Source organism: Scyliorhinus torazame, chromosome 6 (assembly GCF_047496885.1).
Source record: "Scyliorhinus torazame isolate Kashiwa2021f chromosome 6, sScyTor2.1, whole genome shotgun sequence".
Taxonomy (NCBI): domain Eukaryota; kingdom Metazoa; phylum Chordata; class Chondrichthyes; order Carcharhiniformes; family Scyliorhinidae; genus Scyliorhinus; species Scyliorhinus torazame.
Genome location: NC_092712.1, coordinates 191,013,065 through 191,037,106, shown reverse-complemented (window position 1 = coordinate 191,037,106; position 24,042 = coordinate 191,013,065). Strand labels below are relative to the sequence as shown.

The following is a 24,042-nucleotide window of genomic DNA, read 5'->3' as shown; positions in this document are numbered from 1 at the left end:
GTTTCTGGGAAGTGGGGACAGGCAGGAATGCACTGAAAGGTGAGAGTAACAAAGGTATAGATGAGGGTGTCAGCAGCAGATGCATGGGATGGGGAGTGAACACAAGTGGGCAATGTGATGGAATTGAAAGCTAGAAATCTTGATGATGGAAAGGATGTAGGGTCGAAAGCTCAGCTCAGGATCAAATAGGTTGCCAGGATTGCCAACAATATTGTTCTGCCCCAAGACAGCAGCAAGGGTGGTCAGTAATATGTGTTTGCAGCAGTGATCAAAGAAAACGGCTTTGCTCTTCCCAATAATTAATTGGAAGAAATTTCTGCTCAACTACTGTATGGCAAAAAAACAGCATGATAAATCAGAACCAGTGAAGAGATCACAGTGAGGTAAATTGGGTGCCTCAGTGTAAATGGGAAATCTGGCTTTGAAGCTAATGAAATCAATATGAAGTAACACAGAATAACCATTTGCTCTGAGGCTGCAGCATAGCAGAACTGTTTTATTGTTCAAAGCTATTTATTGTTGAAGTGTAAAGGTTATGTAAGATTAAATATTCAATTTCTTTATGTTTTGCATCTCAGTAATAAACTGTAATGAGTTTGAATCTGATTATTCCTGCTCTGGATCATCATTCGTCAAAAGTAGTCTGAGCTGATTTTAGGTAAGGACTGGAAAAGTTATTGTAAAAATTTTGCATCAAGTACAATATGTGAACCATCAAGTCACCTTTTGAAAACACCATCCACATTCAGGACCCAGGCGGAGGCACTCGTTGCATCGGTTTGTTTTATCAGCAGTGCATTTGTTCCTTACTGGAATGTGAGAAAAATGTGAACAATTAAAACGTTGCATTTTAATTCCTTTTGGGGGTTCTGACAATCAATCACAACCTCGCGTGTTTTGATGAAGGCCAAAGTGCAAAATTTACAATGCACATCTATTCAAACTGAACACGCAAGCAGCCCTTGAACCATCAATTCTTTCTGAAAGAAAATTAAAAACGGCAACCCACCACAAAATAAAACCTTACATCAAGGCTCGCACTCACCACCTGTCTTGCCGGCTACAACTGCGATGGTCAAAATATGAACGACGCTTAAAAATGTTTTCGCCGGGAAGTGCCTGGGTTTTGGAAAGGAGCCGGTTGCGATGACAAATACGCGCTGCTTCATGGCGTAAAGAAGTGGCCGGGCAAAGCGGACGAGAGGGGCGTCGGGCTGCAGAGAGGCGCGCTCCGGCCGCAGGAATGGAGCATCCCCAGAGCACCAGGCGCGCACAGCACAAGCTGCCCAGGGACGGAGCTCTCCTCCTGCTCTCTCTCTCTCTCTGTGTCTATTGTGCACTGAGCCCTGGAAATCCCTTTAATCACCCACTCCTTCACCGAGAAAGCCTATCGTAAGTCGAGGGGACGTCAGAAAGAGAACAAACTACTCCCCCCTCAGCCCATACAACACATTCTTGTGATCCCTCCTCAGAAGTTTCTCACACGAAGGACGGAGAGACAACCGTTTATTTTTGTTTCAGCAAGCAGATGAATGAATTGAAAAATGCAAAGTTGTAACAGCGCATTCAGAGAGCGGCCCCCGCGACGTCTAAAGCCGCAGCTTCTCCAGACACGTTCACTCAGCCTTTCAGATTCTCTGAAGCCCAATTCATTGTTGCCACAGAAACGCGGAGCAGAGACTGTGCTCGACGATAGTTTCCTTAAAGGTGCAGAAGGACCTCACCGCTTACACCCTCGTGAATAACCTTTCAGCCCACTTTGATCAGACTGTTCCACTGTGCCTCTTCGAAATGTTTTCAGAACACACGTCTGGCACCTCGCAGATAAATTATTCTTTAAAGAACAGTGGCATTATTTACCTTTAAGCACAATCATTATTCTTGGAGCGAGGAATGCTTCATGTCATAAGCCAAATGTTTTCATAGAATCATAAAATCATAGAATTTACAGTGCAGAAGGAGGCCATTCAGCCCATCGAGTCTGCACCTGCCCTTGGAAAGAGCACCCTACCTAAGCCCATATCTCCACCCTATCCCCGTAACCTCAACTAACGTTTTTTTAGACACTAAGGACAATTTAGCATAGCCAATCCACCCAACGTGTACAATTTTGGACTGTGGGAGGAAACTGGAGCACCCGGAGGAAACCCACACAGACACAGGGACAACGTGCAGACTCCGCACAGACATTGATCTAAGCCGGGAATTGAACCTGGGACCCTGGAGCTGTGAAGCAACTGTGCTAACCACTGTGCTACCGTGCTACCCATAACTGTTTACTATGGAATGGTTAAAAGGAGCAGGAGACCAAGGTTTTGATTATATGATTTGTGTTAAAAAAAATCTTTATTCAATTAACTGTTTCTTCCGTTCGAACTTCTTCCAAAATTAAAGTCTTTAATTTAAAAAAAAAGCCTTGAAAAATTGGAATAATAAACATAATTTGTCCTTTCAAACCAGTTCACAATCATGGACATATTCTATGCTTTTTCCCAACCATCATACCAATCAAATTAATTTATCAGTATCTCCACAACCCTCAAAGGTGAGGAGGAATTCCCACAAGAACATTTTCTTGATCAGTATGTTTCCAGCTCAGTGAGGGATCAAGCTGAATCTAGTTCTGGGGGAATGAAGCCAGGGAGGTGGAACATGTTACAGTGGGTAAACATTTGGAAAGAGTGATCATAATATCATTAGGTTTAGAGTAGGACAGGGAAGATTCAAATGGGGAAAAATTTGCTGGAAAAGGGTTAATTTCAAGAGTTTCAAAGGAATCTGGCCCAGGTCATTTAGACTCATGATTCAGAAGGTAAAAGGGGTATGGCAACATGATGGTTATTTTACTGGACTAATCCTCCAGAGACATGAATTCAAATCCCATCATAACAGCTGGAGAATTAAAATGACATAAATACACCTGGAATTAACAAGCTAGTCCAAGTAATCATAGAATCACTACACTGTAGAAGAAGACCATTCGGCCTATTGAAACTGCAATGACCCTTCAAACGAGCACTCTACCCATACCCACTTCCCCCTATTCCAGTAAACCCATAACCTAAGCTGCACATCCCTGGACACTAAGGGACAATTTATCATGGCTGATCCACCTAACCTTCACATCTTTGGACTGTGCAAGGGAACCAGAGCACCCGGAGGAAACCCACGCAGACAGTGACCCAAGCCGGAATTGAACCGGGTTCCTGGCACTGTGAGGCAGAAATGCTAACCAATGTTTCGCCATGCCGCCCACAAATGGTGACTGAGGCGGCACATGGCAAAGTGGCTAGCACTGCTGCCTCACAGCTCCAGGAACCCGGGTTCAAATCTTGCCTTGGATGACTGGCTGTGTAACATTTGGACTATCGCCCTGTGTCTCTGTGGATTTCCTCTGGGTGCTCCGGTTTCCTCCCATAGTCCAAAGATGTGCAGGTTAGGTGGATTGGCCATGATAAATTGCACCTCAGTGTCCAAAAGGTTAGGTCGAGTTACTGGGTTATGGGGATAGGGTGGAGGCAATGGCTTAAGTAGGGTGCTCTTTCCAAGTGCCGGTGCAGACTCAATGGGCTGAATGGCCTTGTTCTGAACTGTAAATTCTATGATTCTATAATTCTATGAAATTGTTGTAATAACCCAACAAATTAATGAATGTCCTTTAGGGAAGGGAATTTGCTGTCCTTAACTGGTTTGACTGGACCTGACTCCAGACTGTCAATGGGTGACTCTGAGCTGCCCTCTGAAATGACCTAGCAAGCCTCCCAGTTGTATTTCGGAAGGCAACTCACCACAACTTTGACCACAGTAATTAGGGAGGGGCAATAAATACTGTCCTTGACCACTGATCCCACACCCCATGGATGAATAAAAACAGTAAATAGACAATGGGACCTTTCAAAGAAGAGATACAGAGTAAATACATTCCCACAAGGAGGAAATGAAGGGCAATCAAAATTAGAATTATTTAGATGACTGAAGATATAAAGGTTAAAAAGTAAAAGAAAGCTTTGAGTAAATGTCAGACTCAGAATTCATAGAGAACGATACAGAGCGCAGAAAGTAGAGAGAACTGAAATTGAATAAAGTGGGGGTGAAGAGAATAGATGATAATAGTTAATGGGTAACATCACAGGGAAAGCAAGGCCTTTGTAAATATATAAATAGTCAATACAATGGTGGGACTGATGAGGGACTGTTATAAATACATAATTCATTATTCATAGTAATATTTTAGAGTGTTGTTTTTGTTCTGTGAAGGTACATGATTAACTGTCAAAAGTGGGATAAATCTAACTAAAGCAGCTTGAAGACAATTATACTGAAAAAGTTGTGAGGATGTTGACCATGGCAAGACTTTTCATCTGCTGATTGAAACGCAGAGCTGGGTCACGGGCAGGAGTCAGAGGGTCGTGGAGCAATCGGTTGCAGCGTTCCTGTGGTGCTCTCGATTGCAGGAGAAGCACCAACAGTGGCAAAAGTGGAAAACATGCCATAGAGGGGGCGGGAAATTCCAGTCACTGTCTCCAATTCTCCTGCTAAGTAAGCGCACCTGCTGTTTTATGATATTACTTTCCTAGCCATTAATCCCTTAGGCCATTTTTTTTCAAACTTTGTTTCCCGGAACCCACTTTTGCCAACCAACTGACCTTTGGGAACCATGGCAGCCAACCATCGTGACCCACACAGGCTGACGTTCGCAACACATGCCATGTTCGCTTACCTTTAATATGAATTGGGAGCCTGCTTCATCCTCACAACCTCACTCTATTCAGGTTCACAGGAGGAGAGGGCAATGCACATATCAGGTGCAGAGTTCCTTTGTGCTGTCTTCACCTTTATGAGAATGGAAACACTTCACACATGTAGGTCATTGCGAAGAGCAACAAAATGGTTGTTTTGCTCAGTACTGGATACTCCTGGGAGATACTACTCCAGAATGCTGACAGCCTCATGGACGTTTGGCATATTTTTAATGTACTGTCACAGGTCAGGTGCAGCAACACAGTCTTTTCATTTGGAGTCAGCTATAAATTAATAACTGACTCTGGGGTGTCAAACTCAATAAGTTTTTCATCCACCACCTCTCTTTTAAAATCTGAAACTTCTCCTCTCATTTGCCAGTACTTCTCTGTGCTTACTCCTGCACAGAGGTCATGTGTTCTCGGGAGGAGATGCTCTGGCTGATTTTACAATTCAGCTCTTGGTCTGTAGCTTTGTAGGCAACAGATGAGGAACATATCAGCCATGATAGAATGGTGGAGCAGACTCGATGGGCTGAATGGCCTAACTCTGCTCCTATACCTTATGAACATATGTAACATATCTGGGCTTTGTATCCTTATTTGCATTGGCACAATTGACAAAATCATACCTCAAGAAATCATCTTTATATTGCTTTGTTCCCAAGTTAAGTTTCTTCTTTGTAGAAGGTGCAGCAGGTAATAAGGAAAGCAAATAGATGTTGGCATTCATAGCAAAAGGAGTTGAGTATAAAGTCAAGGAAATGTTGTTACAACTATACAAGGCATTGGTAAGAACGCATCTGGAGTACTGTGCACAGTTTTGGTCCTCTTGTTTGAGAAAAGATCTTGTGGCATTGGAGGCAGTTCAGAGGAGGTTCACTAGATTTATTCCAGAACTGAGGGGTTTGTCATATGAGGAAAGGATGAACAGTTAGGCCTATACTCTCTAGAGTTTAGAAGAATGAGGGGAGGTCAAATTGATATATACAAGATGCTAAAAGCTATGAATAAAGTAGACGTGGAGCGGGTGCCTCCTCTTGTGGAGCATTCTAAAATGAGGGGTCATAATCTTAGAATTAGAAACAACAAATTTAAAACAGATTTGAGGAGAAACTACTTCTCCCAAAGATTTGTGAGTCTGAGGAATTCGCTCGCCCAGAGTGCGGTGGATGCAGGGCAGTGAGTAAATTTAACAGAAGTTAGACAGATTTTTAATTGGTGTTGGGTTGCAAGGTTATGGAGAACGGGCAGGACAGTGAAGTTGAGACCAGGATTGGACCAGCCGTGATCACATTGAAGGTGTTTAGGCTCGGGAGGCTAAATTGCTTACTCCTGCACAGAGGTCATGTGTTCTCGGGAGGAGATGCTCTGGCTGATTTTACAATTCAGCTCTTGGTCTGTAGCGTTGTAGGCAACAGATGAGGAACATATCAGCCATGATGGAATGGTGGAGCAGACTCGATGGGCTGAATGGCCTAACTCTGCTCCTATACCTTATGAACATATGTACTTATAAGATATGGGGGTGGTGCCACAGGACTGGAGAATTGCAAATATTGCACTCTTGTTCAATAAGGTCACTCAGCCTATGGTCAGGTAGTGGGCAAACTTTCAAAGACACAAATATATTTTTTTAAAGTATTATTAGTCCAAATTTTCAACTTGTTACATTTTACGACAATAAACCCACCCAACACATTAAACCTCCCACCCACCCTAACCTCAAGACTCCCTCCCGCCCTCCGCCCCACCCCTCCCTCAGCAGTCAACAATAACCAACTCTCTAAATGCAGAATGAACAAACCCCAACTTTTGTGGAACCCATCACTCGCCGCCGCTTAGAGCTTCTCTCAGGGTTAAGAACTGCAGAAGGTCCACCTCCCATCATACCTAGACACAGGGTGGAGAAGCTGAGCTCCACCCCCAACAAGCCCCGCCTACAAGCAATCAGCGAGGCGAAGGCTAAGACATCTGCCCCTGCACCTATGTGCAATTCCGGCCGGTCTGACACCACCAGGAGGCAGGCGCTATCGGGAAGGTCAGGAAGACCTTCCGCGCAAAGTCCGCACTTGCATGTACCGGAGATTCTCCTCCCGCGCCAGCCCAAACTTCTCATTCAACTCCTCCAAGTTCGCAAACCACCCTCTCAGAAACAAATCCTTCATCTCCCTGGTTACCTTCTCCTCCCATCTCCGAAACCTCCCATCCATCCTCCCCAGCACAAACCCATGATTTCCCTGATTGGCTTCCCCAGACCTTGCTCCCAACCTTAAATGCTGCCAAAACTGCCTCCAAGTCTTCAGCGTGGCTACCACCTCCAGACTCACCGAACACTTCTCTGGGGCCAACGGGAGCGGCGTAGTTGCCAGCGCCTGCAACCCCGACCCCCGACATGAGCTCACCTCCATCCTTACCCACAAAGCCTCCACTTCTCTATTCCATTCCTGAACCTTCTCTGCATTCGCCACCCAATAGTAATACATCAGATTGTGGAGGCCATGCCCACTAGCCCCCCGCCCCCCCCTCCCCCCCCCCCCCCTCTGCAGCAACATCTTCCTTATCCTGGTCACCTTCCCTCCCATACAAATGAAGAGATCTGTCTGTCCGCCTCCTTGACAAACTCCTTAGGCAAAATGACCGGCAGGAACTGAAATCAAAACAAAACTCACGGTAGAATGTTCATCTTCACCACCTGCACCTGGCCCACCAGCGACAGAGGAAGATAATCCCACCTCGACAAATCAGCCTTCACCCTCCCCACCAAGCTAGAGAAATTCGACTTCCGAAGAAGGCCTGCCCCGTCCAAGGCCACTTCCACCCTCAGACACCTGAAGGGAGATGCTGCCACACAAAATGACAACTCCCTACCCCAGCCCCACCCCTGGAGAGGAAGCCATGCATTCACCAATCACGTTTGAAATGTTTTTTTCCTTTGCGGTGGTGCTTTTAAATTAACTTCCAAAAACAAAATCACCATTTTTTAAAAATCCAATAGGAATACCATTCTAAGTTAGTACTGGGAGAAAACTTGCTGTTCGTTCAGCAAAATCTACTGAGGTGATTTCTTGTTTTCCACTGCCTAGTAAAAAAGTAATTTCTCAATATCTGCTCAGCTGAATCTTTGTTATTGTTCTGGCTCATTTGGAGAAAGATAGGATAGAGCTGCTATCTCTTGAGGCAAATTAAAAACTTTTGTTTAGGGCTGTAGGATTTCTTTGTTCTTGGTTACATAAAAATTGGCTAGTTCACAGGGTAAAATAATGCTCACTGAAATCTGTGCTGATAATACCAGATGAATAGAAAGTAGGTTTTTTGTAAAGTGGTCAATCCATAATAATGTTGACAAGAAACTGAGTGCAGCTTAATGGAGGATGGTTGACTTTTAATAGTAGCGGCGACAGAACAATTTATTTTATGGTCTAATTCTTGTCCTCCCACAGATTTCTTGAGAAACTGCCCATGAGTGTTAAAGTTAAATGCTGAAATATAGTAAGAGCTGGTATTGGATAATATTAAGCTGTAAAAATGGCCTTTCAACTTTTATAGATTTTATTCATTGTACTGTACCAACTTAAGTTTATCTAAAATCAACTCAATCTCTTAAGTAGACAACATGGGCGTCATTCTCCGACCCCCCGCCGGGTCGGAGAATGGCCGTTGGCCGCCGTGAATCCCGCCCCCGCCGAAGTCTCCGAAGGGAGAAAAGTCGGCGGGGCGTTAATGGCGCCGCTGCCGCGGAGAATGTCACGGGTCTGCGCAAGGCAGCCGATTTTCGGCCTGCCGATATTCTCCCTTCCGGATGACCGTTCACGTCGACGTGAATTAAACCTCCTTTTCATCGGCGTGACCCGGTGCTCCAGGCTCATGCCGACCAGCGAGGAGGTGAGTGACGGCCTGGGGGGTTGGCTCTGGGCAGGAAATGGCGTTGCCGCAGACTGATTGCGTGAGGAGAGGTGTGTCTCGGCTTGTGTGTGTGTGCGGCGGGGGGGGGGGGGGGGGGGGGGGGTGGTTAGAGTAGGCTGGGCTCCGGGGGAGTGCCGGGAGGGGGTCCGTGCTGGGGTGGAGGTTGGGGGGGGGGTCCGTGCTGGGGTGGAGGTTGGGGGTTGGGGGATCCGTGCTGGGGTGGAGGTTGGGGAGGGGGTCCATGCCGGGGTGGAGGTTGGGGGGGGGTCTGTGCTGGGGTGGAGGTTGGGGGGGGTCCGTGATGGGGTGGAGGTTGGGGGGGGGGTCCGTGCTGGGGTGGAGGTTGGGGGTGGGGTCCGTGCCGGGGTGGAGGTTGGGGGGGGGGTCCGTGCTGGGGTGGAGGTTGGGGGAGGGGTCCGTGCCGGGGTGGAGGTTGGGGGGGGGGTCCGTGCTGGGGTGGAGGTTGTGGGTTGGGGAGGGGGTCCGTGCCGGGGTGGAGGTTGGGGGGGGTCCGTGCTGGGGTGGAGGTTGGGGGGGGGGTCCGTGCTGGGGTGGAGGTTGGGGGGGGTCCGTGCTGGGGTGGAGGTTGGGGGTGGGGTCCGTGCCGGGGTGGGTGATGGGAGGGCAAATGAGTTGGTCCACCTGGCCAGGTGCCTGCCTCCAACAGTTGGACCCATGCGGTCCATGCCACCTGGCTGGGGGGAGGAGGGGATATGGGCAATGATGACATGTCGTCGCTCCCCTCCCCCCCCACCAGGCCGTCATGTTTTCAGACCATCCAGCGATGTTGGCCGCCGTGGTGGCAGCCGCTCATGTCTATGTTGCCCTGGATGAGGAGGAGGAGGAGGAGGAGGAGCGTGCCAGAGAGGCGGCGCAGGCTGCCGCAGAGGGGCAGGTGGCAGCCGCCCAGGCTGGAGGGACACCTGACCGACAGGACGAGGAGGGTGAGGAGGATGTCGCGGCCCCACGGCAACGGAGGCACCCGAGGGCGCCCCGTGTGTACCGGCCCCGGCAGTCATACCAGGACCTCACGGACCGGGAATGCAGGAGGAGACTCCGGATGAGCCGGGAAACCGTGGCACACATCTGCCACCTGCTGGCACACCTGTCACCGCGCGGCACTGGCGGGGGACACCCTCTCCCCGTGTCCGTCAAGGTTACGGTGGCCCTGAACTTTTATGCAACGGGGTCATTCCAGGCACCGAGTGGGGACCTGTCCGGCATATCGCAGACATCGGTGCATCGGTGCATCCGGGCAGTGACAGATGCCCTTTATGACATGGCGCACCGCTACATCCGCTTCCCCGTGGACCGGGCCAGCCAAGATGCCCGGGCCGTGGGCTTCTCTGCCGTTGCCGGGTTCCCCATGGTCCAGGGCGCGATCGATGGGATGCACGTCGCGGTGCGGCCACCTGCAGAGAACAGGGCCGTGTTCACTAATAGGAAGGGGACCTATTCGATGAACGTACAGGTGGTCTGCGACCACCGCATGATGATCCTGCACGTCTGCGCCCGTCACCCAGGCAGTGTACACGACTCATTCGTGTTGTCGCGGTCATACATCCCCGGCATGTACGAGGGACGCCATCCCCGGCTGAGGGGCTGGTTGTTGGGCGACAGGGTCTACCCATTGCGCTCGTGGCTGATGACGCCTATACGGAGGCCACGCAATGAGGCGGAGAACCGCTACAATGATGCCCATGTAGCGACAAGGGGAGTGATCGAGAGGTGCTTTGGCGTGCTGAAGATGCGTTTCAGGTGCCTGGACCTCTCTGGGGGCGCCCTCCAGTATCGGTCAGATAGGGTCGGCCGCATCATTGTGGTGTGCTGCGTCCTGCACAACATAGCCCAGCAGAGGGGCGATGTGCCGCAGGCAGAGGATGGCGGAGTGGAGGAGCAGCAGGAAGAGGCGCAGTCCTCCCCAGATGAGGGCGATGGGGGCAATGGTCAGGGCAGACGGGGTAGACACAGGCGGGTGGCTGTCCACCGTTACCGGCTGGCCCAGCGGGTACGGGACAGACTGATAGACGCCCGCTTCACTGACTAGATGGGCGTGGGAATCAGGTAGTATGGCCACAGACCGCACACCATGGCAACAGCCGACCACCCACACCCCCCACCCATCCACCCACCCAGCACCCTCACCCCCCTCCCCAACCCCACACACCCCACCCACATGCACACCACCCCCCCCCCCCCCAATTGCCGATCCACCGGCGGCACAACGGGCCGGGCTCACCCAGTTGCGGGTGGACGCGTGTCTATCGCAGGCCATGGAGGATGATGACAACCCGCCTCCGATGAGCTCCTGGCTCTACATCGTTGGACTATGTCTGACCCATGGCCACAGTACCACCATCCACCCGGACCATCCCTGCATGCGGCTGTGACACTGCAGCGCACGGTCCCGTCCTCTGCCCGGGGGATGTTGATGGCGGCCCAGGGGGAAGGGGGCAGACTCACCTGGGGCTGAGGTAAGACCACCCGTCACACACACACTTGCGCTCAACGTACATGACACGCCCTCACACTTTGGACAGAGCACAAAGGCAGCTTCGGTAGGTGTAACATTGACTTTAATAACCAAAGGAGTTCATGCACGTGCCCTAGCCCCTAAAACTCATCTGTGCCCTGCACCCGTGCCAACTTACTCAGTGTCTAATTGTTTGGCCTTACGGGCCCTTTGACTACGTCTACGTGGTTCCCCAGACGGTACAGCAGAACTGGAGGTGGACTCCTGTGATTCCTGCCCTCTGACACTGGATCCCTTTGGCGGCCGTTTCCTGGGGCATCCTGGCCTAGATGGGCCAGGCTGCGGCCCGGGCGACTGGGATGGCGAGCTGCCAGCCTGTCCTGCCCGTTGCCCACCCGATGCACCTGGGACGGAAGGGGGGGAGTCCGAGGTGTCGCGGTGTACCGGGACCTCCCCTACAGAGGGAGCCGGGACGGACCACACCACCTCCTCCTCCCTCGGGGTGCCCGATGGCCCCCAGGCCTCTACATGGGTGGGGGATGCGAACAGACTGACCATCCGACGCGCCCCCGACATCTGGCGCTGCCAGTCCTGGAGGCCCGTGCTGGTATCGACAGGGGTCTGCAGGTTTGCAGCCATGGAGCCCAGGGGGTTGTCAAACCCTGTCTGTGACAGTGCGACGCCGGCTCGCACATGGCCACTGGCGCCGATGCCCTCAGCGATGGCCTGCTGAGACTGGGCCATGGCCTGCTGAGACTGGGCCATGGCCTGCTGAAACTGGGCCATGGCCTGCTGAGACTGGGCTATGGCGTTGAGCGCCTCTGCCATCTGGCGCTCCCACTGGCTCATGGCCTCCTGTGAGAGGGCAGCCATTTCCTGGGCCACAGACGCCGCCTGCACGGAAGGCCCCAGGCCTCGCAAACCGTTCCCCATGTCTGACACCGTCACACCCATTGCCTCCACCGCGGACGCCACCCGTGCGGTGTCAGCCTGGGTGGCACGCATGACCGGGACCACTCCCAGCTCCTGGACGCGGGTGGACTCCTCCACCTGCGACCGCAGCCGCCGCAAGCCACCCGTCACCCTATTCGCTCGTCTCCGTGTCGGTGGTTGCATCGGATCTATGTGTGGGTGTGGTATCTGCAGGAACCCGGGATCCATCTGGGCGGCAGATGTTTGCTTGGCCTGGGCTGCCCTCCGACCACCCGGTCCCTCTGCTGCTCCTACCACCACCTGCTGTACCGGGACGGCTGTGTTGTGCGCACCAGTGAGTGTACCAGACGCCTCATCACTAAAGTGCCCAACCGTGGTAAGTGTTTCTGCAATGGTGGAGGGTGTTGGTGACAGCAGTGGCGTTGTGTCGTGCTCTTCGTCCCACTCTGACTCCATGGCACTTTGGGGTGGGGGTTCGTCTCCACCCATCCACTCTGAGTCACTGTCCGGTATTTCGTCTTCCCGGGTAGGGGTGTCCTGGGTAGTGCTGTCCCGGTTAGGGGTGTCCTGGGTAGTGGTGTCCCGGGGAGGGGTGTCCTGGGTAGTGGTGTCCCGGGTAGGGGTGTCCTGGATAGTGGTGTCCTGGGTAGTGGTGTCCTGGCTCGGATGTGACGGGGGCCTGTGGCTGCCCCCCTCATCGCTGGGTGGTCGCTCCCGCACGTGACGGGGGTGTCGTCTCCCTGTTGCTCCAGGTCTCCCCGTCTCCCGTGGTGTGCGAGGGGCATCCTGCGGGCGTCGCATGCTGGAGGGTGCGGGTCTCTCCGTCTCCTGTGGTCTCCGAGGGGCATCCTGCGGGCGTCGCATGCTGGAGGGTCCGGGTCTCTCCGTCTCCCGTGGTGTGCGAGGGGCATCCTGCGGGCGTCGCATGCTGGAGGGTCCGGGTCTCTCCATCTCCCGTGGTGTGCGAGGGGCATCCTGCGGGCGTCGCATGCTGGAGGGTCCGGGTCTCTCCGTCTCCCGTGGTGTGCGAGGGGCATCCTGCGGGCGTCGCATGCTGGAGGATGCGGGTCTCTCTGTCTCCTGTGGTCTCCGAGGGGCATCCTGCGGGCGGTGTGCATCTGCGGGGATGGGTGCCTGGACGTTTGGTCCTGCGATACACAATGAAGCATGCATGGTTAGACATCAGGCAGTGATCAGGTGATACAGGGGGAGGGGGATATAGGGGAGGCGGGATATGGGGAAGGGCTGTTGATGGCTCACTTGCTCGTGGGCCCCCGACCTCTGCATCAGCAACCTCCCGGTCCTCAGGTCCGCCAGCCAGTTCCAGGGCCCTTTCCTCGTGTACAGTCAGTGGCCTCTCATCAGCGGGCCCTCCTCCAGTCCTCACGTGCTCCCTATTGTTGTGTGCGCGCTTCTCCTGTGGGGGGGGGGGGGTGGCAGGGGTAAAAGGCAACAGTGTTCGGCAGGTATATGAATGCACGCCATCGGTTGCGCGTGCATTGCAGAGGTTAAGGTTAGGGCTGGATTCACTTGGGGATATGGGGGATATGGGGGAGGGGGGATATGGGGAGGGGGGATATGGGGGAGGGGGATATGGGGAGGGGGGATATGGGGAGGGGGGATATGGGGGGGATATGGGGGGGATATGGGAGAGGGGGGGATATGGGGGAGGGGGGCATATGGGGGAGGGGGGATATGGGGGAGGGGGGATATGGGGGAGGGGGGATATGGGGAGGGGGGATATGGGGGAGGGCGGATATGGGGGGATATGGGGGAGGGGGGATATGGGGGCGGGGGGGATATGGGGGAGGGGGGATATGGGGGAGGGGGGATATAGGGGAGGGGGGATATGGGGGGGATATGGGGGGATATGGGGGGGATATGGGGGAGGGGGATATGGGGGAGGGGGGATATGGTGGGATATGGGGGGGATATGGGGGAGGGGGGATATGGGGGAGGGGGGATATGGGGGAGGGGGATATGGGGGAGGGGGGATATGGGGAGGGGGGATATGGGGAGGGGTGATATGGGGAGGGGGGATATGGGGGAGGGGGGATATGGGGGAGGGGGGGATATGGGGGAGGGGGGATATGGGGGAGGGGGGATATGGGGGAGGGGGGATATGGGGGGATATGGGGGGGATATGGGGGGGATATGGGGGAGGGGGGGATATGGGGGAGGGGGGGATATGTGGGAGGGGGGATATGGGGGAGGCTCACCCTGCCTGCTCTGACGAGGTCGTTCACCTTCTTGTGGCACTGGGTGCCTGTCCGTGGTGTCAGGGCCACAGCGGTGACGGCCTCTGCCACTTCCCTCCACAGACGCCGGCTGTGGCGTGGGGCAACTCTGCGGCTGTGCCCGGGATACATGGCGTCCCTCCTCTGCTCCACCGCGTCCAGGAGCGCCTCCACATCGCGTGACTCGAACCTCGGGGCTGAGCGACGGCCAGCCATCAAGTCGGGTGTTGCGGTCGGCTGTTCCGGTCGGGTGGGGGGGAGCTGCGCGGCCTTATGAGCCGTCACGCCGTTCAGCGCGTATGACGCTGCACGGCGTGAACCAGTGCGCAAGCGCGGATCCCGTTACGTCGCTGCTAGCCCATTTCGGGCCGCAGACTATCGGCCCATTTTTATGACGTGACGCAAGTGGGATTTGTGCCGTTTTTTGCGCCGATCGGCGGACTTTCCGCCGATAATGGAGAATTTCGCCCCATTTGTTTAATTTTTTTAAACTCACATTCATCACAAAGGCTCACAGAATCAGGTAACTATTATGTGTACAGGCAAGATCAATTTTTTTCTGTTTGAGCTATCTCAATCTCCTAATCCAGTAAAGATCCAGCAATTTGCGCACCACTAGCTAAGAATTATGACTATCAATTAAAAATTCTATTTGAAGTAATTTGTGCAACCCATTAGTGTCTTAATCAGAATATAGAAATAATTGGTTATCAGCAGTTGTTCCACATACATGGGGCGTCATTCTCCGACCCCCCACGGGTCGGAGAATGGCCGTTGGCCGCTGTGAAACCCGCCCCTGCCGGTTGCCAAAGTCTCCGGTACCGGATATTCGGCGGGGGCGGGAATCGGGCTGCGCCGGTTGGCGGGCACCCCCGCTCGATTCTCCGGCCCGGATGGGCCGAAGTCCCGCCGATAAATTGCCTGTCCCGCCAGCGTAAATTAGAGTACCTATTTACCGGCGGGACAAGGCGGCGTGGGCGGAATCCGGGGTCCTGGGGGGGGCGCGGGGCGATCTGACCCAGGTGGGTGCCCCCACGATGGCCTGTCCCGCGATCGGGGCCCACCGATCCGCGGGCGGGCCTGTGCCGTGGGGGCACTCTTTCCCTTCCACCTCCGCCACGGTCTCCACCATGGCGGAGGCGGAAGAGACTCTCCCCACTGCGCATGCGCGGGAAACTGTCAGCGGCCGCTGACACTCCCGCGCATGCGCCGCCCCGACATGTCATTTCCGCGCCAGCTGGCGGGGCAACAAAGGCCGTTTCCGCCAGCTGGCGGGGCGGAACTTCCTCCGGCATCGGCCTAGCCCCTCGATGTTGGGGCACGTCCCCCAAAGATGCGGAGCATTCCGCACCTTTGGGGCGGCGCGATGCCCGTCTGATTGGCGCCGTTTTGGGCGCCAGTCGGCGGACATCGCGCCGTTTGGGGAGAATTTCGCCCCTGATCAGGTGAATTTTCTCCAAACTAAAACTAAAGTAAACCTGAAAGAATTCTGGAAAAGCAGATCCCGTGGATTGTAGTTAATGTCAATTAAAATATTGCGCATCACAATAGACCTTGAATTCATTCTGACTTGGAACAGTTTATACACACATTTATTGGATGACTGATTATGTAATTGAAAATGGATTTTCAGCTTTATGGCGTGCTGACATGCTGTTGTATTTTTAAACATGCATGACTTTTGCTTATTAACTATTAATACAATGTTACAATTCAATATAGTAATATTGTTTTGGTGAGAACTCACATAATTGCTAAAACCTGGAAAAGGGCCAAAATAATGCAGTCATCAAGGACGATTATATTGTAAACTATGAGAATTCAAGCAGTTAATAAATATTGGGCGAAATTCTCCGTTTGGGAGACTGATGGCACGATAGTGCTGTTTAGCACTGATCCACACAAATGTGGACTAGACATAACAGCATCTGGAGGTCTCCCTGGCCATCGGAGGCCCTCGGGTGGTCGGGCTCTGGGTAGGACGGGACCCTGGCATCCCCGTTGCCACCTGGGCACCTTGGCACTGCCAGTCTGGCACTTTAGCATTATCACCAGGGCACCTAGCATTGCAATGGTGCCTGGGTAGTGCTGTCAGGCTCTAAGGGGAACTGCCAGGTTGCCAGATGGGCAGTGCCAAAGTGCCCGGGCGCCCTTGCCCATGGTGGGATCGGGCCCGGAGGTGCCCTGCCCGTAGAAGGTGGGGTGAGGGGGGCCTCGAGGACCCCGTAAAGACAAGATTGGGGCACTGAGGGGGCTTCGTAACACACGGTGGGGAGGGAGGGGGGGGGGGGGGGGCGAGGGATTGGCATTTAAAATTGGCACCTCGATCTCTTCCTGCAATGACAAGCTGAGCTCATCGCGAACGTAAGTGTGGCCTCGGCGGAGCTGTCCTTGCCAAGGCCAAAAAACAGTGTCCTGTTTGAAAGCAGGGTCGTTTTCGGCGCTGCAGGACCAAAACAGGACTCTTTTGTTTCCCTAAGTGTTGACACCAGGGCTGAATTGCATGTGGTTCACGTTCCCATTGGGGATACTATTTCTGGAGCAATTCAGGACATGCTAATGGGCCAACATTCTGCCCACGTCAATCTAGAGCAATTCGCATTCCTTTTTTTAAATGTTAGAGTATCCAATTATTTTTTTTTTCGAATCAAGGGGCAATTTAGCATGGTTAATCCACCTAGCCTGCACATCTTTGGATTGTGGGGGTGAGACACGGGGAGAATGTGCAAATTCCACACGGACAGTGACCGGGCCGGGATCAAACCCAGGTCCTCGACGCAGTGGGGCAGCAGTGCTAACCACTGCCTGACAAGCTGGAGCTGCTTATAAGCATTGCACTCCCCATGTGCATTCCACTCCCCACACACTTTCATTCCAGCCAGAGAAGAGCAGCACCACGCTTCATGGATGCTGCGCTCGATATCATGTTGGATGTTGCAGAGGAGAGGTGGGAGCGGGTGAGCAGGAGACTTCCACCCACGGTCATCAACTGGGCCAGGGCGGAGGTGGCCAAGGCGGTTGGGGCTGTGAGCCTCACCAGGTGACTGCCAAGCAGTGCTGCAAGAAGATGAACAACCTCCTTAGGGCAGCTCGGCTGAATCACCACCTCTGTTCCCTTGGCATTTCTCCTGCCACTTACTCAACACATCACATCCCCACTCCCATAGAGACCAATCACAACCAACCTGCCTGCATCTCCCTCACATCCACCCTGCACCAAACCCCAACACTTGTTTGTCCTCTTTGTCCAGGTGCCTTGCGTAAACATGCCACCAGTTGCAGACTTTATGTGCCCCTGAGGAAACGATTACCTATAACAGAAGGGAGCGGGAGAAGACTACAGGGGGTGTCCTGGACCTAATAAGACCATAAGACATAGGAGCAAAATTAGGCCACTCGGCCCATCGAGTCTGCTCCGCCATTCAATGATGGCTGATATTTTCTCAGCTCAGGACTCAGGGCTCTCAACCTGGTGAGCAAAGGGCGATAGAATTATCCAGGAAGGTGCAGGATGGGCTACCTCAGAGACAGAGGTCAGCATACGATAACCAAACCAAGTGAGCCCTAATGTAAAATGAAGTCTGCAGCGGATGGCATGTCAGAAGGGCTGCCCAATCTCAGGAAACAGCTGTAGTCCATACAGTTATTGTGCTTCTGGAAAATATGATCCCATCACTGGTGGAGATCCAGAGCCAGGATCTACAGGAGGAGTTGTCAGCAACTTTCCATCACCCATAGGTGCAGTTGGAGGAGTCCAACCACCATCAGCTGCAGGAGATGGTGCCAACAATGTGTGGTACCCAGGCCCACACTGGGTGGTGTCCGCGGTGGAAGCCTTGTGCTAAAATGTCACTTCCATAGGTCAAGATGTCCAAGGCTTGGGCACACTGTTCAGTCAATGGCTGACGCTCAGGACAGGGGAGCCCAGTCACAGGCAGCCATGTACCTGGACAGTCACAAAGAGTCACAGCTTATGTTGTCGAGAGCATTGGCAGAGCGCTAACTGACCTGGACCAGACACAGAGGGACATGGATGTGGCAGTGAGGGACATGACTTGTTCTCTGAGGGACATGGTCCAGTCTCTGATGAGAGTGGGCCTCCAGGACTGGCAGCGCCAGGTGATGGTGGAACCTCCGGAATTCACCTCCGCCCCATGGAGTAACCCTGGGGCCATCGAGCACACCGAGGGAGGAGGAAGTGAGGGAGCCAGTGCCGGTGCCTCCCGCAGGTGAGGTGCTGGAACACCTCAGCACTTCTGAACCCCTTCCATATGACACTGGCACATCTCATGGGCAGCAGGCAGAACAGGATGGCATTTTGATACTCGAAAGTCGGCTGGGCAGCTCCCTCACATCCACCCTGCACCAAACCCCAACACTTGCTTGTCCTCTTTGTCCAGGTGCCTTGCGTAAACATGCCACTAGCTGCAGACTTTATGTGGCCCTGAGGAAAAGATTACCTATAACAGAAGGGAGCGGGAGAAGACTACAGGGGGTGTCTTGGACCTATAAGACCATAAGACACAGGAGCAAAATTAGGCCACTCGGCCCATCGAGTCTGCTCTGCCATTCAATGATGGCTGAGGACGGCTGCCAAAGGCATTCAGGTCACAATGTGAGGTACGCAGCAGGCTGCCTCCACATCAGATATGCTGTCTGTGATCACACCTAGGAGGAGCGGTGGACCATGTAAAATAAGGAAGTTAGACATCAGTTAAGTTGGAAGGGGGACAGCACATAGGTTAGAGTGAGGGGTCAGGGCACAACATTTGCGTATGTTCATGATTAAACACCTTTTCACCAACATTCCAACCTTCCTCAATCCTCTGTCTGAAGGGTGTGAGGGATAGCCTGAGCAGTAGAGGTTCTGCCGGGTGGGGAGTGTGGGGGGTTGGTGGTGTGGGGTGTGGTTGATGGAGAATGGCAAGGGGCAGGGCCCCTGGGATAATTGAACATTCCACCTGGGGTTACCGTCAGAGGTCACAGGGAATGGGGCCAGAAGTGTGAATCCGCCTTGTAGGACAGCTTACCAAGTGAGTGACCCATCACCGCTCACCATTTCCATAACCGCACCCCCTACCACCACCCTCCCACCCTAACCCTAACCCTAACCCCAAAGAATATATGGACCCATGAGATGGAATGGCCAGCACACACAAAGGGATCACCCAGGCGGACAGTAGAAAGTGATCCTGAAGACAGGAGTCAGACTTTGGCAAACGATAAGGAGCACTCAAGCTCATCTCACAGTGAGTCATCACCATTCTCCGTCCTGTGGGCAAGACCCGCCGAGACTGCCTACTAAGGCCCAACACCCTGTAGTGATACTGGTAGCATCTTCGGAAGAAGAAGGGGGCGCTGGGGTGGTGGGAGGGAGTGAAGGGAGGAGGAAAAATGGAGGATGTGAGTTGCTATACAGAAGGGGGCACCACATGGAAGGGGGTGTGGGAGGTGGGGAGAGAATGGAGAGGTGGGACAGTGTGATGGAGGTGCCGGTGGACAAGGCTCCTAGTTGGCAAATCTGGATGTGATGAGGTTGTCCTGTGTGTGGTGGCCCTGGAGCACACATTGGGCAGCCTGCCATGCCAGCCCAGGCTCCATGCCTAGTTCTTCCTGGCTATCCTTCTCATCCTCCTCGTCAGATGAGGCCTGGTGTTCTTCCTCCTCCTCCAGCATGTTTCCCCCTCTGCTGTGCGATGTTGTTAAGGAAGCAGCAGGCCAGCACAATGTTAGAGAACTCCCTGGGGCTATATTGGCGAGGCCCACAGAGCATTCCAGGCTTTGGAAGTGCATCTTTAGAACGCCGATGCACCACTCAATGACGCTCTTAATTGCAGCATGGACCTAGTTATACCGGTTCTCCACTTTGGTCTGGGGCCACCGGACAGGTGTCATTAGCCAAGGCCTCAGCGGGTACCCCTTGTCACCCAAGCGTCAACCCGTCACCCGAGGGAGGGCCTCGAATGTGCCGGGAACCAACAGGTGCACCAAGATGTATCCATCATACACGCCACCTGGGTATCAGGCATACCTCCACTTTCAATGCACCCGTCCTCATTAAAACAATTATGCTCTCGCTCCCTGGTCATTCTCCAGGTGCCAGCCCCATGTTCACTAAATCTAAGAAATGCAGGGTTGAACAGATAGCCACAAATCAAGGCCTCTCCACTGTATTCCAGCTGGATGGGACTGTACTTACCTGTCTCTATTCGTAGATATCTAATCATAGCCAGAGAATCACCTGTACTGAATTCTCTTCCTGTCCTTGTGATCATTACCTTTGCATGATGAAAGGGTCTACCCTTTGCCCTCACCTATTTTTATCTGTAAAAATATGTTGTAGCTGTGCAACATTATCTGAAATTGCAGCATCAATTTCTACATTTCCTCTGATGACACTTAGTTCTACCGCACCACCACCTTTCTCGACTCCTCCTTATCCCTAAATTATAATACCACTTTCCCAATATCCAGTCTTGTATGAGTGTACATTTCCAACCACTGAATATTGGTAAGACCAAAACCATTGACCAGAAATCCTCCTCCCCCCTCCCCCTCCTGCCCCCCGCTCATGGCAGGTTTTCTTGTGGTGGAGTCGGCCAAGCAATTGGCCGTTGGTGGGATCTTTTGATCCTGCCAAAGGTAATGACAATGTGCATGGTTCGCTGGTCCCACTGCTGGGGAATCTACCTTGGGGCGCTGACCTCAGCAGTGCTGGAAAATCCCACCTGCCGGAAGGCCAGAAAATCTTGCCCATTGTCGTTGGTTTCCGCAACAAACTGTGATCTCTAGCCACTGAATCCATCCCTATATCTCGCAACTATATAGGGCTGAATCAGAATTTTTGCAACATTGGCATCATATGTCACCATGCGATGATCATCTGGCTACATATGCACTCCATCACCAGGATTGTTTTATCCACCTCTGGCATGTCGCCTGATTCCACCCAGTCGCAACACATCTGCAGCTGTAACCACATCCAAGCATTTTCTATCTCTAGGCTTAACAAGTCCAGTGCCTTCCTGGCCAACCTGCTACATTCCACCTTCATAAACTTGAGTTCATCTGAAACTCTGTTTCCCCTGTCCAAACTCTCACCAAGTTCTGTTCATTTATGATCCATGGTGCTCACTGACCTACACACATTCCAGGTTAAACAACGCCTTGATTTTAAACTTCTCATCTTTTTAAATCATTCCATGGCTTAGCCTCTCCTTATCTCTAATTTCCTCCAGTTCTACAAACCTTTGAGATATTTGCACTCCTTTAAGATTGTGCATCCTCGATTTTAATCCTTGCACTATTGAGCCTCTCACTTTCTTTACATTGCTTTCCTTCTTTGAGACACTTCTCAAAACCAACCTCTTAGGCCCAGCTTTCAGTCATTCACCAAATGTCCTGAAGTGACTCAGGGCGCTATCTAACAGAATTGCAACAGAGTGCTAAAACAAGCATTTAGCCAGGTGTTTCCCGGTACCACGCTATCATTCCGGAACCCCCCGACAAGGCTGCACTCAGTCCCATATCCTGTACTGAGGAGCTCTTCTTGCCGGAACTCCTCAGTACAGGAGGAAATTGAGACGCCATTTAAAAATGGTGTCCTGATTTCGCAACCCCCCTCCCACCCCCCGGCATGACACCAAACCCCTCCCACCAAAACCCCAACTCGTCTAAGGGGGTCTACAGGATCCCTCACACCTCATCTCATCTGGGCAGGGCACTCCCAGTGCCAATACCTATCGCAGGAAAAATAGCAGTTTGGCACTGCCAATCTGGCACCCCAGCAATGCCACTGATGCACAATCAATTACACAAAGAGGGAGTAGGATGTAATCGAGGTTTTATTACACTGAGATGTGTGGCCTCCTACAGCAGCTGACAAAATAGCTGCTGTACTGGGAGCACACATATTTATACTCCGCCTACTGGGCAGAGCCAGCAGGTAGGGATCTACCCCCGTACCTGTAGTACAGGGGCCTTACCGTAAAGCACCTATATCAACATCCTATATATATACATCAGTGGTGACTACCACAGCCACACTGGCAGAGCCTCACTAGTCACCCTGGCAATGCCATTCAGGGACAAAGGTGGGACTGCCAGGCTGCCAGGCTGGCAGTGCCAAGGTACCCAGGTGGCACCAGAAGTGCCACCCTGCCCAGAGGGCAAGCAGCTGGGAATCTCTAATCCTCTGGGACACCTCTGCTGTTCCGTCCGATCTGCGTTTGTGAGGAGCAGCACTGAAAATCACTCACCTGAGATCTCCAAGGTGAAGGGGTTAGATCTCAACACATTAGGTACATGATGGGAGAGCATATTATTGTGAGACTGCTGTCCCACTCGAAAATGCAGATTTGCAAAATTCCAAAATGTGCGGGATTCAGTCTTGCGAGATTGCATTAGATATTGGGAGGCATGGTGAACCGGGTATATCCTGGAATAGAAATCTCCTGGTATCTACTGGCTGTGTTGCGCTGCCTTTCAGGCACAGTGCCGCCGATAGGTTGCCCACTGTGTAATATTTGAATTTATAATGCGTCTATGAAGCACCAATTGGGATGTTTTATTTGTTTGAAGGAGCAATATGAAAACAAGCTGTTTTGTTGTATGGGCAGAACACATTTTTAAGCTGAATGTGAATTTGGATATTCTGGGCGGGATTATCCCGTACCCGGCGGGGCGGGGGGTCCCGGCGGGACGGAGTGGCGTGAACCACTCCGGCGTCAGGCCGCCCCAAAGGTGCGGAATCCTCTGCACCTTCAGGGGCTAGGCCCGCCCGGGAGTGGTTGGCGCCCCGCCGGCCAGCGGGATAGGGGCCTGGCGCCACGCCAACCAGCAGCAAAGGGCCTCCACCGACCGGCGCAGGTTGGCGCATGCGCGGGAGTGCCAGCACATGCTGGCATCATCCCCGCGCATGCGCACAGGGATTCACTTCCACACCGGGAATGACGGATGACCACAGCCTCCGTTGCGGAAGGAATAGAGTGCCCCCAGGGTACAAGCCCGCCCACGGATCGGTGGGCCCCGACCACGGGCCAGGCTACCGTAGGGGCACCCCCTGGGGCCAGTTCCCCCCACGACCCCCCAAGAACCACAGAGCCCACCCGCACCGCCAGGTCCCGCCGATAAGGGACCAACTTAATTTACGCTTGCGGGACCGGCATAGAACGGGCGGAATGGGCCGAAGAATCCGGACAGCCCCGGGGCCCATTGAGTCGGGCCGGGCCCCGCCATTCTCCGAGGCGGGCAGCGCGACTCACGCCAGGCCGGTTTTTGGGGGGGCGGGAGAATTGGGAGGATGGCTGGGGCGGGATTCACGCCATCCCCCGGCGATTCTCCCACCCGGCAGGGGGTCAGAGAATCCCACCCTCTACGTGTAATCTGACATTTATAACGGACTTCGATTTCCAAACAGAAGTCTCCAGGCTGCTGTAAAAGGTGAAGTCAGTCAAACATATGTGAAGAAAAAGATCACAAAGTTTCTTGCCTTCAGCTTTTGAGGCAAGTTCGATGCTGAGCTGTCAGACCCTGCAAACTGCTGAGAAAGCTACTTGTAAAGTACATATTGTGGCAAAGAGCCTGCGAGTGTGGTGGGAGTTTCAACAGCTCCAACACCTGGTGATGATTATCACTGATCCTTACAGTTCAGGAATGGGCTCAACCTTATCATTGGCTGTGTGTGGGGGTGGGGTGGGTGATGTAGAGAATAACGCCCAGCAAATGCCTCCTGAGTATTTGCACATATGCCCTC

The 24,042-nt window shown here is 53.1% G+C and overlaps 1 protein-coding gene across 1 annotated transcript in view; it reads right to left on the bottom strand.

Moving 5' to 3' along the window:
* itgb8 (integrin, beta 8) overlaps positions 1-1,644 on the bottom strand; it is a 138,408-nt gene extending 136,764 nt beyond the window's left edge. Inside the window, exons 1-2 of the mRNA XM_072509202.1 lie at positions 1,046-1,644; positions 724-809 (exon numbers count right to left, since the gene is read on the bottom strand). Of these exons, the coding sequence (XP_072365303.1) occupies positions 724-809; positions 1,046-1,169 (210 nt within the window). The 5' untranslated portion in view covers positions 1,170-1,644. The remainder of the gene's footprint in view (positions 1-723; positions 810-1,045) is intronic.
* Positions 1,645-24,042: the final 22,398 nt, after the last annotated feature.